The sequence below is a fragment of the Perca fluviatilis genome, chromosome 16 (genome assembly GCF_010015445.1).
Source record: "Perca fluviatilis chromosome 16, GENO_Pfluv_1.0, whole genome shotgun sequence".
NCBI classification, from domain to species: Eukaryota; Metazoa; Chordata; class Actinopteri; order Perciformes; family Percidae; genus Perca; species Perca fluviatilis.
In genome coordinates this window covers 17,490,006-17,504,667 of record NC_053127.1, presented here as the reverse complement: position 1 = coordinate 17,504,667, position 14,662 = coordinate 17,490,006, and the positions used below count along the sequence as shown (strand labels likewise).

General features: G+C 39.6%; 2 protein-coding genes across 2 annotated transcripts; one reads left to right on the top strand and one right to left on the bottom strand.

Annotated features, from left to right (window-relative positions):
* Positions 1-6,110, top strand: ca4c (carbonic anhydrase IV c). Its single transcript, XM_039777521.1, has 8 exons — positions 1-80; positions 2,130-2,177; positions 3,148-3,312; positions 3,418-3,563; positions 4,041-4,133; positions 4,243-4,309; positions 4,413-4,576; positions 5,014-6,110. Exons 1-8 carry the CDS (start codon positions 26-28, stop codon positions 5,200-5,202), a joined length of 927 nt encoding a protein of 308 aa, XP_039633455.1. The 5' UTR covers positions 1-25; the 3' UTR covers positions 5,203-6,110.
* A 291-nt stretch (positions 6,111-6,401) lies between these two features.
* asl (argininosuccinate lyase) lies at positions 6,402-14,656 on the bottom strand. Its single transcript, XM_039777520.1, has 16 exons — positions 14,491-14,656; positions 14,076-14,270; positions 11,966-12,049; positions 10,686-10,742; positions 10,487-10,584; positions 10,307-10,384; positions 10,102-10,179; positions 9,961-10,013; positions 9,789-9,851; positions 9,570-9,684; positions 9,012-9,096; positions 8,360-8,419; positions 8,171-8,254; positions 7,646-7,726; positions 6,983-7,089; positions 6,402-6,805 (listed from the first exon to the last, which is right to left on the bottom strand). The coding sequence occupies exons 1-16, from the start codon at positions 14,503-14,505 to the stop codon at positions 6,661-6,663; spliced, it is 1,398 nt and encodes a 465-aa protein (XP_039633454.1). The 5' UTR covers positions 14,506-14,656; the 3' UTR covers positions 6,402-6,660.
* Positions 14,657-14,662: the final 6 nt, after the last annotated feature.

Below are 14,662 nucleotides of genomic sequence, written 5' to 3'. Positions count from 1 at the left end.
ATCTTTTCTGGTCTCTGTGCTGATCATGGATTTTTCTGTCTACCTCCCGACTTTGCTTTCTCTCCTTTCTCAATGCACAGGTAGGAAACACACACCACACACACCACACACACACACACACACACACACACACACACACACACACACACACACACACACACACACACACACACACACACAGTACTAGGACAATTGAGACTGCATTAAAAAGCTATACTTGGGTTCAGTTTTCTGGGCCTAGTTTACATCTCGCCCACACATTATTTTAATTTAAATAATAAAATGATATAAAAATATAATTTCAGCTTAACATTAAAATTTGAGAGTTTGCAGCTACATAAAATATATAATACTGTACTTTATATATAAAAAGTCCTAAAAATGCCAAAAATAAATAATATAATAAATATAAAATAAAAATAATAATAGATTGTTGCAGCATTTTATTAAGATGCTTTGTGAATCTGACTTCTAACAGTTAAAAAACCTTTACAGCTAGACATTGCTTTGTCCTAAAGTGAGACGATGTAACTTTTGATGAAAAGCAGAGACTTTGGTCACAATTCGCAAGATTTCGCTTTAAAGGCTAAACATGTTAGAAACCACTGATTTATCGATGCCTTTCTCTAGGATGCAGGTTGATTAGAAATAATTATAAGGAAAAGAAAGGACAGAAATTAAAGCTGGTGTATTTACAGTGGATGGTCTCAGGTTTGGCTTTTCTCTGCTGCTCAGTTTGGCACAGGTGTATGAGCCAGGTGGAGTTAAGCCAACCTTCACCTGTGCATTGTTCTCAGTTGGTGAGAACTGTTGTCCCCTTTCAGAGAATGGCATTGTGGGAGGCAGCGGGGTTAATCTGGGTTCCTATATTAGCTAAATGGCTCTCTATAGCACCTTTCATTCCCACTGCGGAGTCAGACACTGGAGCTTCATTCACATCAGCAACACAATACACAACCACAGCACAAGACTAAATGACTTCAGCACTTGTTGGATGGACACATTTAATGCAGCGGTGCAGTTGGATAAAGGTTTTCTGAGCCAGCGATCTAATCAGTATAATCACAACCACTTCTGCACAACTCGCTTGTCTGAAAGATTAAAAATCAGTCTGCATCTCTTTATCTACAACGCTGTCTTTGGTTTAGATGTTATCATTGACATTAATAAAGGATAATGGCTTTTCTCCATTTATTTTAATATGCCAAGTCAATAATGGTAATTTAGTGTCCACTGTAATCATTGATTTGACAGGCATTATGATCTAGCAAGTACAGCACATGTTCCAAGAGGCAAATATCATACACATATTTGTTTTTCTCCAATTTCAGCGATAAAAACTTTGAATGTATTTCATTTTTTATGATTTCAGTTCCCTTTACTTTTCACATAGGACACAACATAGAAGGCATGGTTTGCAGGATTTTTAGTGCAGATTTTGCTTATGTTTTGCATTTATATATTTTAATGTATTCCCCACCAAAGCATGTCATTAATAGTGAGTATTTTTGTGTATTTATCCTGTTGTCACTACAGCCGCTTTCTAGCTAGTTAGTGATACATAAGTACTCATTACATTAAAGCAGTCATTGTGGTTTCTTTTTAACCCTACGTGTTCAAGTTCAATGTCACTGTTATCAGTGTTTGTGCAACCTTCAGTTAAACTGCATTGAGCTCAGGACCTAACAGCTGGTGAGGAGGTCACTGTGTGTGTCCTGTGACTGTCATACATCATTCATTTGCTTTAATTGCTGACCATGTTATCATGTTTTGTTCATATGTGCTATCAGATCATTTATATTTAATGGATGAGCACACAAAAAGGCATCTGAAGGACAGGATTAGTGATGTAAGAATTAATAATTATCTTGGCGTGTGTGTGTGTGTGAGAGAGAGAAAGTGTTTTACCCACTCTGACTTCTCAAAGTTCAGCCACATCAGCAGAACAGTCAGTAAGATTGCTGACTGAGAAAAGAACAACACTGTGCCAAATGGAGCGTGAAAATGAGAAGAATTAATACTCATTTATTAACTTGAGAAAGCCATGTTGTTTGGAACAAGAGAAAAGTGTCCTGAACAACAATATACTGTTTGTCTGTGTCTGAACTGGAACTGTGCTTTCTCTCTAGCTCAGTGGTGTTACCAGAGCCAGTACTCCTGTGACGACACATGCAGCGGTAAGAGCCAATGGAAAGACTCCCACGTGTTGAAGAGACAAAATTGAAAGAAACCACTTGACATATCCTTTACATGCTTGTGGTCTGTCAAAGTGTCTGTAGGTAAAATCACTGTACACTACAGGCTCAGCACCAAACATCTGACAAAGTTAGCAGCTAGCTGGTGAACATAGTGGAGCATATAGCAGCTAGAGGGAAAGGTATTTGCCTCAGGAGTTGGTGGAGAGTGAAGGGGGTGAAGGAGAGTGAATATTGGACTTACTGTAACATTCACCAGGTGGACATATACACAACTCTAAATGAATGTTATTGTAGTTTTGTCTGCTGGATGTGTAAATATAGGCAACTGTTAGCTCAAATATTCGCCCCAGCATTTTAATTACTGAGAATGTAATTCACAAGAAAGATTTTTTTTAAAGAATGGTCAAAATCAAAGCAGTCAAGTGCCAGATATCCTGACTTTTAGTCCATTGTACAAGCTCCAAAAATGCTGGAAACTCCAATGCCCATAATGCATCTCGGTTGCGTCTTTCCTAGATCCCCCTGTCTCCTAAATGCTAGCTTCTTTCAAACACCACCCCTCTAGTTTTGTGATGCACAAAAAGTCTCAAGCTCAAGCAGAGCTAACCCAGGTGACTTCATCATCAAGTTTTAGCACCTTCTAAATTGATAATTTAATATTTTCTTTATAATTTTACATAGTTTTTTCCAATTCCAATGCACCAAAACAAGCTGAGAACAACTGAAAGCCGACCACAGGCCTATGTTCATTTTTAGTGGGATTAGCAGTAGCAATCTTCACAATAGAGTGGGTGAACTGATGAATATTGTTCTGTTTTATGGAGCTTTAAAGGTACTATGTGTTAGAACAATGTTATTTGTGCAGCTCTCTGACTGCAGTAGCATGGGGCAAAAGATCACTGTCAATCAGTGAAGCCTCAACTTTGATGATGTTGTTGGTGTTGTTTAGATCCTATCCGCTGGGCAGCTCAGTTTCCCAGCTGTGGAGGATTACGCCAATCACCAATTAACATTGTCACCAGCAAAGTGCACGTCAACAGCGCCCTGCCACCCTTCGAATTCATCGGTCACACCAACACAATCAACATTACAGTGAAAAATAAAGGACACTCTGGTAATTAAGAACCCACTTTATTATTCTTCCACCACGACCAGATGTTGAACACCTCTGGTTTGTTAATATACTCTAAGTTTGACATTTGTCTTCTCTTCCCTGTAGCTCACTTTACTCTCCCGCAGTCAGTCCGACTGACTGGAGGAGGTCTGCCCGGTCAATACAGAGCCGCCCAGTTTCACTTCCACTGGGGAGGTGATGGGAGACCGGGATCTGAGCACACCATTGACGGAGAGAGGTTCCCCATGGAGGTACATCACACAGGAACCAATATATCATTTGTTGCTACGGAAGTGCTGTGCATCTTTTAGTCAACGCAGGGGTGAATTAGGTTCACCCATGGGACAGTTTTTTTTTCAGAATTGTCCATTGGGGGCCAACATTGGTCTTCAATCTTTTGTTTGTATATTTCTTTAAATTACATAAGTAGGAATAACAGAGTTACAGTAGCCGCGGTTTGCATGCCTCTCTTTATGTGGGGGCAGTATATATGGTCATAATTTATGTGATTTAAATGAGCATGGCAATTATATTGATATCCACAGTATCAGCCAGACCTGCCAATCAGGAGAGGAAATTGCAACTACCCTTTATTAATTTATTTACCCACAAATCTACAATCAGAGGGCAATAAACGTTTTAACAAAGGTTTGTGTTACACAGTGCACAATAGTATGAAATGCTCTCCACTATACTGTAACTCATTTTACTGTGTTTTGGGTTTCCAGCTGCATATAGTCCACATCAAGGAGCCTTATGGCTGTCTGGCAGAGGCAGAACATGATATGGCGGGTATAGCTCTGCTTGCCTTCCTGTTTGAGGTAATTCATTAAGATTTATTCATCTTCATTACTGCATTTTTAATAATATTTTTTTTTCAAAAAGACTTGTTAGGCTTGTGCCTTAATGTTGATGGTGTCTTCCTCACAGGAAGCAGCAGATGATCATCCTTATTTGGACGCAGTAATAGCTGCTTTGGGCCGAGTACAAAACAATGGTATGAGTTTGATTACTTAAATGTGAAGAACTTAACTAACTCTTTCTATACTTTACCCTAACTTTTGTTCCATACACTTCTCCTCCTTTCTTTCGGTGTGAAGGCAGCAGCACAGTGATCCCAAACTTTCGACTTAGTGACATCATCCCGTCAGCGAAGGACCTCCATAGATACTACCGTTATGTGGGCTCCATGACAACTCCAGGATGTGAACAGGCAGTCGCCTGGACACTGTTTCACAGGACCCTGTCCATCAGCAGTCGACAGGTGAGCAACTATAGACTGGACCCTTGGGGTCAACACTGGTAAAAAAACTAGTCTTACTGTTAGTATTTTCTCAGCAAATCTGTGAACCTTCAAACTGACTTTTGACATAAAATACAGATACAAAGAAGCCTTTTTCGAAGTCTTTTACATCATTCATTAAATTACTTCTACATGAAGTAATGAGGTTTGGTAAAGAGATGTTATATCCCAATGCAAAAAAAACTTTTGAGATTTGATTTTTGGGAATTAGTTAATAAGTGTCCCTCATAATGATTTTAAGAGCTAGAAGTTCAACATTGGAAGTGGAAACTGAAGGATCAGTGCTTGGAAAAGTAACCTTTGAGTCACTGAAAGACATATTAATGTCCCTTTGCAGTATAAAAATATTACTTTATATTGCAACTTTTGACTAAAACACTTTTCCCCCTCCACTTCAGCTGTATGCAATAGCTCAGCAGTGTCGATTCTGGACGGGAAAGCCTATGACTGACATCTTCAGACCTACGCAGCCTCTGGACGGCAGAGTTGTGTATCAGTCCAAGGCAAGTGGCACTCTGACGAGTGCAATCCACTTGTGGTTGGGTGTTTTCTCAGCTGTGCTCGGGACAACGGGTCTGATACACTGACTCAGCACACAAAAACACCTGATTTAAATGACAAAAGTTACTGTGTGTATAAAGGTAACTATGACATGTTAGAGTGAAACAACAAACTGTTAATGTTTATTGTTCTTCATTTGACAAAATGTCAACTACATTTTCACATAAACTACGGCCTGCTGTATTCATACCAAATGCTGGGACAGTGAGATAAGTTATTGTGCAAAGTGAAGTCAAGCTCACCTCTGGATAGTACGCTCCATAAAAGTTTAGAGGAGTAGGAATTTTTACAGCAAGCCTTTTTTTGTCAACTTTCCTTGTTTTTTTGTGTTTGAGTCAATATTGTGTATTTACACAATATGGCTTTACAATAACTAATCTACTATTCTTTAAGCGTGTTTTTACAGTGAGATAGAAGTATGATGGATAATAGAATTAGGGACTTAGAATAATAATGATTGTATTTCTTTCTGAGTTACAAGCTGAGGGACTTTCCTTTTTCATGAACTGCTATTTCTTCTTTACTTGTCATGCATAATGTTCTCTTGACTGTTGAACATAGAAGATCAGACAATTAAGGCATTTCCTAAATGTACTGTACACTTGTATATTTGTAGGAAAACTAAAATAAGTTCTAAATGGACATTAATACCTTTTATTCTCTGCCATAATATCGACTTCTTCTCTATTCCTGCTTATGATATGACTCTTTAGGGGCTAAATGCATTGCTTTGTATATAATCAACATTTATGAAATTAAAACTGGGGAGGAATGTGCTACCAGATTTACTATTAAGAAACAATAAAAGGACAGTACAAAACAGTGAATGTATTTGAACCCTTATTATCAATGAGACTTAAATCATTTTTACAGAAGGTTTCTGTACAAACACCCTTAAACACCTTGCCTTGCCTTTTGTTTTAGTACATTCTGTGGAGCTCATCAACAGGTGAGTTGTATGACTAGATTGCTACATATATGTGACCATTAAATTAGAACACCACACCTATTTTGTCTTAGCAGTATCTTTGGGCAGACAGGAAATGTTAACCCATTTTCATGACATGTCTGTTTTTGTCTCTGCTGTACAAATAAAATAAAACACAAGCCTTTCTATGCCATTAAACAGCACCATCTTGAGTCTGTGTGGGTGTAGACAGGAAGATAAACTGCCTCAGATGCCTGTGTGGTTCAAATCAGTCCATTAATAGATCAGCCTGTAAAACACTGTTTGAGTAACATTTATTTATTGTCAAGTCTTTTGTAACACTTGTGATCGATACATGATCAATTGAAACATCGCTTGGTCACATACCAACCAACTGACATGTATGTTGTGCTTAAAAAGAAGAGAAAATGTTTTTTTATAGGCAAAATGGTTTTCACATTATAAATGCCTTTGACCTAAATCTGACCTTTAAACTTCTATAATCTAAATTGCAAAAGTAACATGATTCAAGTTTTAAGGTGAAAATAAGTTGAGGTCACTGTGCATATTTCTTTTGCCAGTTCCTCAGGTGTTCCACCTGTGCAGCAACACTTCTCCGGGCTGTGCCTCCAGGGGCGCCATACTGCTCCACACTGCTCCCGTAGTCCCATACTGAGGATACGTCACTTTCAAACAGAGGGCTAAAATGACAGAACAGATACAGAGAAGAGAAGGAGAGGGGAAATTGAGAAAAGCATTGTTTCCATTACAAAAGGTGTGTGTGTGTGTGTGTGTGTGTGTGTGTGTGTGTGTGTGTGTGTGTGTGTGTGTGTGTGTGTGTGTGTGTGTGTGTGCGTGTGTGTGTGTGCGTGGATCACCTAACAGCACTCAGGTCGGCCACAGTGAGTTCATTCAGGGCGATATTTTTGGATTCAGCTGCAAACACAGCTTTACCAGAAATACCATGGGCCTCTCTAAACGGCATCTGCAACACAGGGTTACACAGCAACACACAAATACATGTAAAACCATTTAGCTATTGTCTTGATTATAGCTATACCACATATAAAGTGTTTTTTCATCCATCCGTTTTTTTGTTGTTTTCACTTTGTGGACCGGTTGGCAGGTCGATACAGCGAAGAAGTAATAAATGCTAAATTAATGAACAAAAAGAAATGCCATAATTGATAGGTATGTACCAGACTGCGTTACTGGAAATCCTGATTTATTGTAATGTTGATACAGCCTCTTCAGAATATTCACATTGCATTATTTGGTTAGACAAACACCGACTTATTTTCTGATTAATAAAATTTCTTTATAATTACTTTTTGAAAACATTCTTACAATTTGCATTTGAATGGAAAAAGCTTTTTTTTTTTTTTTATTATTAACTTTTTTTTTTTATTTAACCAGGAAAAGCCTCCTTGAGATTAAAAATCTCCTTTACAAGAGTTTCCTGGCCAAGACAGCAACAGCACATTAAAAAAAAAGTTCCAGACATACAACATGTATAAGTTAGAGACAAAATGACTACTCACCCCCTTCCTCACAAGGTAGTAGGCCAAGTCAGTAGCCAACATGTCTGGACTGAGGGCCGCTGTCATCACACTCTGCTTAATCTGAAACATAGCAGAAACATCAAAGTCTTTTGATAGGCTTGAAAGTATTTCTTATCTTTTAAAGTTTGTTATAAATTGGCCATGCTGCTTTGCACAGGAGAAACACAACAAACTTAAAATGTTTAATAGCAAGATCAGAAAATATTCTGTGCAGTGCTGTGACATTGGTGTATCTGGGAAACCTGCACATATTGGACAATTTGTCTTTCTTTCTTCTAACATATACGTGTAGGATTTCTAAATTGTGTGCTTCCATGAAAATTGAACAAGAGACAGTTACAAATGTTGTACGGTTTCTTTTGGTGAAATCAAGATTTTATACAAAATAAAGACAAGCTGTCACTCACAACCTTTTTAAAGTTCAAAATGTTGATCCACGGCCACATTGTACCCATGATATCAAGCAGTGGATCAAAATAATTAACACCGACTTAAATCTCTGACCTCGAGCGTCGACATGACTCCAGTTGCCACCTGCAGCACAGCGTGAACAGTATCATAGCAGTCAAACATTGCCTCCTTATCCTCCTGAAGAAGGAAGACAAGAGACAGTATGACAAACAACTTATAGAGGAAATATCCAGAAAAAGTCCTCCAAATGAAGTCAAAGCACACAAAGACACACGTCCATACCTGCAGGTCTTTGTTGTAGGTGCTGGGCAGGCCCTTCAGAGTCATCATGAACCCTACACACTGAAATACACAATGTCAAAACTTGAGTTTGACAAGAAAACTGCAACGAGTCATACAAAGTAAGAAAAAAAAAGCACTAAAGTGTGCCAAAGCACAGCAAGTCTGAATGTGCTGCTCTGAATAGTAACACCTGACTTTTGCACTGTGGGTTGCCAGGTTTAAATCTGCCGGAAAAATGAACTAGTGATAGCTTTATGGAACATGAAGGCGCTGGTTTTCTAGAAGAAAGCTTCTAGTAGATGGAGGAAGCAGTGAAAAGTCTGCAGTAAAGGCAATCCTCTTCTAATCAGTAAAAAAGAAAACTTTGGAGCAAATAAGGAACACTTTTGCAACATCACACAACAGAGTTTATGGGAAATGTGGTCTTCACTTGCACTTATTGCAGTGCTTTCATTTGTTTCTTGCAATTATACCAAGATTTCCCCATTTTATTTTACAAAGACATAATAAAGAGCCATTTCAGCATCATTAGTTTTTCCAACATTATGTAGTGCGTGTTCTCAAAACACAACATTAAGTGGCAAAGTGGGCCCTTCATAGAACAGATAAAAAGATGATTTAAGAAAAGTGTTTCTTTAGTCTGAGGTCTTACTCTGCCAAAGACACGACCTGCTTTACTCCTGATCAGCTCCAGACTGTCAGCATTCTTCTTCTGGGGCATCAGACTGCTGCCGGTGCTACAAACACACACACACACACACACACACACACACACACCACAAGTACAAGCACAATAACTAACTAATATGACTGGGTCTTAGTGATCTTAGTCACCAGTTCTAAGATTTAAAATTAACTTCACAAGGCCAGTAATATATTAATGTTTTCAATTCCCTTTGACAACATACAGTATGTAACATGCGGTTTTGACAGCAGCCCTTAGACTCCTGGGAGCTGTAGTTGTTGAATGCTAACCATTTATTTTTGTTAAAATGACCAGATGTACAATTTTTAAGTACAGTATCCAATGTTTGATAAACATCACTAACTTAATAAATGAACCCAGACATTTTGAAATATAAATTTACTATATATGCACACATGGAGCTTTGTACAAACACCACTAAACAATGATTTCATCTTAAATTGTGCAGTCTTAAGAGCCTGTGCAAACTGTAATTTTGGATCACGTAATAAAACACAAACTGACCTGTAGGCGTCGGAAAGTGTGATGAAAGAGAACTCTTTTGTGCTGTACAGCATCAGGTCCTCGGCCATCTTACTGAGATGGGTCAAACACAACGAAGCCCAGAACAAGAACTCCGCTAAAGAAACACACATACAAATATAAAAGAAATAATTAAAGAACCCAGAAAAATGCTTTTCATTCGATTGTATGACAGATGACTGACATGTATGGTTTGCGTACCAACAAAGTCCCTTTGGCCCGTGGCATCCATGCTGTTAAGACTGATGCCATCAAATTCCAAATCTACAGATCCAGATGTAGAGAAATTGTAGTTTCAGTTTTAAAAAATATGTTTTTAGAAATAAACAACACTGTGTTAATTTGGTAATTTTGGTAATTTTTTTAGCTTGACCTTTCCGCAGCTGCTCTCTGTCGATGTCAAATGGTGTTCCAGCGATGGCACCACTGAAAACGACAAGAATCATTCTTATTGACTGCTCACGTCTGTGGGGGGGAATCTATGTCAGACCTTGAGTGTGTGTTCACAGCGTACCTGCCGAGAGGTAAAACACTAACTCTTTTCTTGATTTCCTGAAGCCGGTCCACATCTCTGCTCAGAGCAACAGCATGGCTGTGGGTTGGTTTCAACCAGCGTGCAGGGAAAGAGAAACACGAGACTGACATGAACAACACATTATCTAATATTAAAAAAAATGTGGAACACATGCACTGTAGGTTTCCCTTCATAAAAAGGTCACCTTAGAATCCAATGGCTCCATCTGATTGGCTGAGCTCTCTGCATGTGGGTGTAACCAGGAAACAGGACATCAATTTCTCTGAGTTCAGAAAGAGGTGAGAGAAGGACCTTTAGAAAAAATAAAAATAAAAATCACAGTAACAAGTATGTGTTTTTGTGTACCAGTGTGCATCTGTCTTACGCTGCTGCCCGCTCCACCATGGTAGACATCAGCTGTAGGGCATTGCCCGTCAGGGTCGTGATGGCATCTTGCAGCCACAGCCTCATGTCAGTCACGACCTGGTCGACACAAACGCACACGGCACAGTCTCGTAATACTTTAACAGCCTGTCCTTAAATAGCAATTCAGTCACTACAGTTTTAATACTGTAAAGACAAACCTGGTCGTTTCTGCTCCTGCCAGTGTGCAGCTTCCCTGCAGGTGTACCAATCAGCTCCTGAAAAACAAGGCAGTAAAAGGACTACAGCACAGCTTATCACATCCATCACCAAACAGTAAAACAATATATTTATAGCCCAAAACTAAAGGGATGAAAATACAAAAATGACCCATGATTTCCTGTTCCATTGTTTCCCAAATGCTCCATGTGATGTCTTAAAAGACAAAGCTGGCATTGTATTGTTGTAGTTTTTCATTATTGGCAATGTCGACAAATCACATAAAAAAAGCAAAAGCAACTATGTTAGTCCATCTCTCAAAATACTCAGAAATATGGAATATTGTCAAACATAGTTGTTGTTTTTTTAAAGTAATTTCTTTAACTCAAACAGGAGTGAATAGTGCATATGTTTGGGACTATTTTTAGCAGTCAAATAACACACATTTGGTGCTTTAATGAGTGTTTATGGCAGCAGGATGGTGTATATGTTATTAGTTAATAATAGTGTGTTTTTAATAGTTTTTGGACAAGGTCATGTCTATGCCACAGAGAAATAAGCTATATCAGGCTTTGGCTACACAGACAATACTCGTTAGTAGGATCAGTTCATTGATGGCTTCGGCCTTTTCATGGGATTTGTTGATAATAACAAAAATATAGAATATCACCAGACTTATTCGTAACTATGAACAAAGTTGAGTGAATGAATGCAATATATTATTATGTTAAATACAATTTAACTCACTTCTGCTAAGTAAAAAAGTTTTAAAGGTGTTTTAAAAAAAAAACATTAAAGGTGCCATGACATGCTGCTTTTTGGATACTTTATATAGGCCTTAGTGGTCCCCTAATACTGTATCTGAAGTCTTTTTTACCCAAAATTCAGCCTTGGTGCAGAACTACAGCCACTAGAGCCAGTCCCATAATGAGCTTTCCTTAGTATGTGCCATTTCTGTGTCTGTAGCTTTAAATGCTATTGAGGAAGAGAGAGGGGGGGTAAGGTGGAGGGTGGGGGTGTGGCCTTGACCAACTGCCACTTTGCTTGTTTGCAAGCCATGATGTCTCTCTCTCATGGGTGGGCCAAATTCTCTGGGCGGACAAAGCAGAGAAAGGGGAGGTAGGATAGCCAGGGCTCGGTTTACACCTATCACCATTTCTAGCCACTGGGGGACCATAGGCAGGTTGGGGGAACGCATATTAATGTTAAAAAACCTCATAAAGTGAAATTTTCATGCCATGGGACCTTTAAGAAGAGTAAGGACAAACAAGCTCTACCTCACCTTTAGCCTGCGCTCATTGGCAGTGTGAATGTCTTCATCTCCAGGTTTAATCACAAAAACATCTTTGGACCACTCTTCAAAAATCTGGAGGATAAAAAAGGACTGTATCACCAAGTAGGCTAAATACACATACACACACACAATGAAATAGTTCTGCTTTGCCAGCTACTTTTAAATAGTATATACATTTCATTATAGTTTAAAGGGATACTTCACAGATTTAGGATTAAGCTTTGTATCAGTAGAAACACCGTAGTATTTTTGAATGACCGTGTTTCCCTCCCTCATGTCCCCCTGAGACGAGAGATCTCTGTATTGTGGGTCTGGAAAAAAAATCTTCCGATGACGGAAAACAACGATTTTTGCATCATCAGAAGATTTTTTGCCCAGAGGCAATGGACTACAGCCAGTAGTAGAAGCTACTTCCGCATTTTTTCTACTTCCGCATTTTTTCAACCTGTCGTCTTTACCCGAAGCTTGCCGAAGAAAAACGAGTGTCAGCCATCTTGAAGCTTCGCTAACAGGCTCCGTCTTTTCAGCAGAAAACTTTTACAACAATTATGTGCATTCAAACTTCTACACACGTGTACCACCGGGATACATTGGTACAGATTGGAGAATATGCAGGACACTTTATTGCAGACGGAAACTCGACACACTGCGCAAGCTTCGCCTGCTACGGAGACCAGCACCTCAGCCTGCGGTGCCGCCTGATGCTGCTAGCCGGGGAAAGGGACCTCGACAGACAGGAGTTCGAGGCGAGCTAGGTGGAAAGCTAACGCTAGCCGGCCACCTGTTCCATCAATCCTGCTTGCAAGTGCCCACTCATTAGACAACAAACTGGACTACATCCAACTTCAACGAAACTCCCAACGCGAGTTCAGAGACTGCTGTGTTTTTGTTGTTGTGGAAACATGGCTGAACAACAGTGTACCGGACTATCTAGCTACCAGGCCTGCTGCTCGGTCGCCGGGTAAGACTAGTGGAGGTGGGCTGTGTTAACACGGACTGGTGCTTGAATCCAACTAGCTGCTAACTGCGGGTGTAGTTTGTGACTGTTAAATGCTGACCAGTCTACATTCCACGCAAATTTACGGCTGTGTTTATACTCTGTTTACAGCCCACCAAGTGCTAATGCTAGTATGCGTTAGCTGAACTTTACAGAGCCTATAATGTGTGTGCACTAAATATAGCCTGTTTCGTATGTTGTTTTTATATAATGTTGTTTTTATATATTTTAAATGTGTAACACCACTTGAGCCACGGTGAAACGTTGTTTTGTGTATATGGTTGGAATGACAATAAAACACACTTGAGATGAGTTGACCTCTGTCTGTAAACGGTAGGCGTGGCTTGGGAGTGGACTCTAAAGCAGCAAAGCAAATGCATTCTGGGATTTGGTGTTTTTCATCCACATTACCCAAAAACACATTTCCTGTCTTTTCTCGGCCAAGAAGCCACCATTTTCTAAAAACAAATTCACATTTCTACTACATAAGTGACCAAATTTAAAGATATATTTATCTTTCCAACGGTGAAATATCCCTTTAAATTCGTATCATATGGAGCAACTGAATTCTAGCCAGCACGAGCAGACGTTTTTACATCAAATTATCAACATCCTATGTGTTTCTGTATTGGTTGCCTAATGTAATTTTCATTGCCAAAGCAAAACATCATGGTAGGGCACCCTAAAACCTGTGTGAGTGAAAGACTTGCTGAAGCTGTCTGGCAGCTGACATCTGTCACATGATGATAGTATTGTTCACCACAAACTCAGCATAATACAGAGAGGAATTCTGCGCCTTGGCACATTTTCAGCTGTCATCTATTAACCTACATCTACACTAAAGGGCAGATAGTGATACACATACCCACAAAGCAGCAGGAGTGTTTTTCCTTGCATGTTAGTGTGAGAGAACTGTGGTCAGAGAGTTAATAATCATACAGCAGTCGTTTGCAGAAACATGTACGCTTGGACTTTTGATGTGGTGTCTATTTACCATGAGTGCAGCTGTGTGTGTGTGTGTGTGTGTGTGTGTGTGTGTGTGTGTGTGTGTGTGTGTGTGTGTGTGTGTGTGTGTGTGTGTGTGTGTGTGTGTGTGTTCACCTGATCCAGCCCGTGTAAAATCTGGTTCATCTCATCCGTGGTGACCAGATTTGCCTTCTCCAGAGCTTTCACGTAAGCCTTGCTCCCCCGTATGTCAGCATCCCACATCCTCTGGTCATAAGCGATGGATGCGTTGAACTTCTCCATGATGGGATCAGTGTCTCCCACGAAACGACCTCCCCAAAGTTTACTTCCCTAATAGGCAGCAGAGACAAAGGGGCAATAATGTGTTTACATTAACGTTAGCTACAACACAATTAGCAGACATAAAACAGTATTGACCGTTAGATTGGTTTACAGTTTTAGAAGTGTGAGCCCCGTTTGACAGCTTTCTTTAGCGTCCAGCTGGGTACTAAAACAACAACAACACATGGAAGCCGGTGGTCGGGTTTCCTCAAGCTACACGTTAACTTACCTCCGTGTTAGCCATGCTTGTCGCCGATGGATGTCTGTAGTGGTTTTGTCAGAGGTAATGCTTTAGCTGAGTGGATGTTGAATACTGACAAAACACAACACCGAAGCTTCTGGTCGTGAAGCGCGAGCGAGGCAGTGTTAACTAAAGCTGTGTGTATCACTTTAAAAGACGT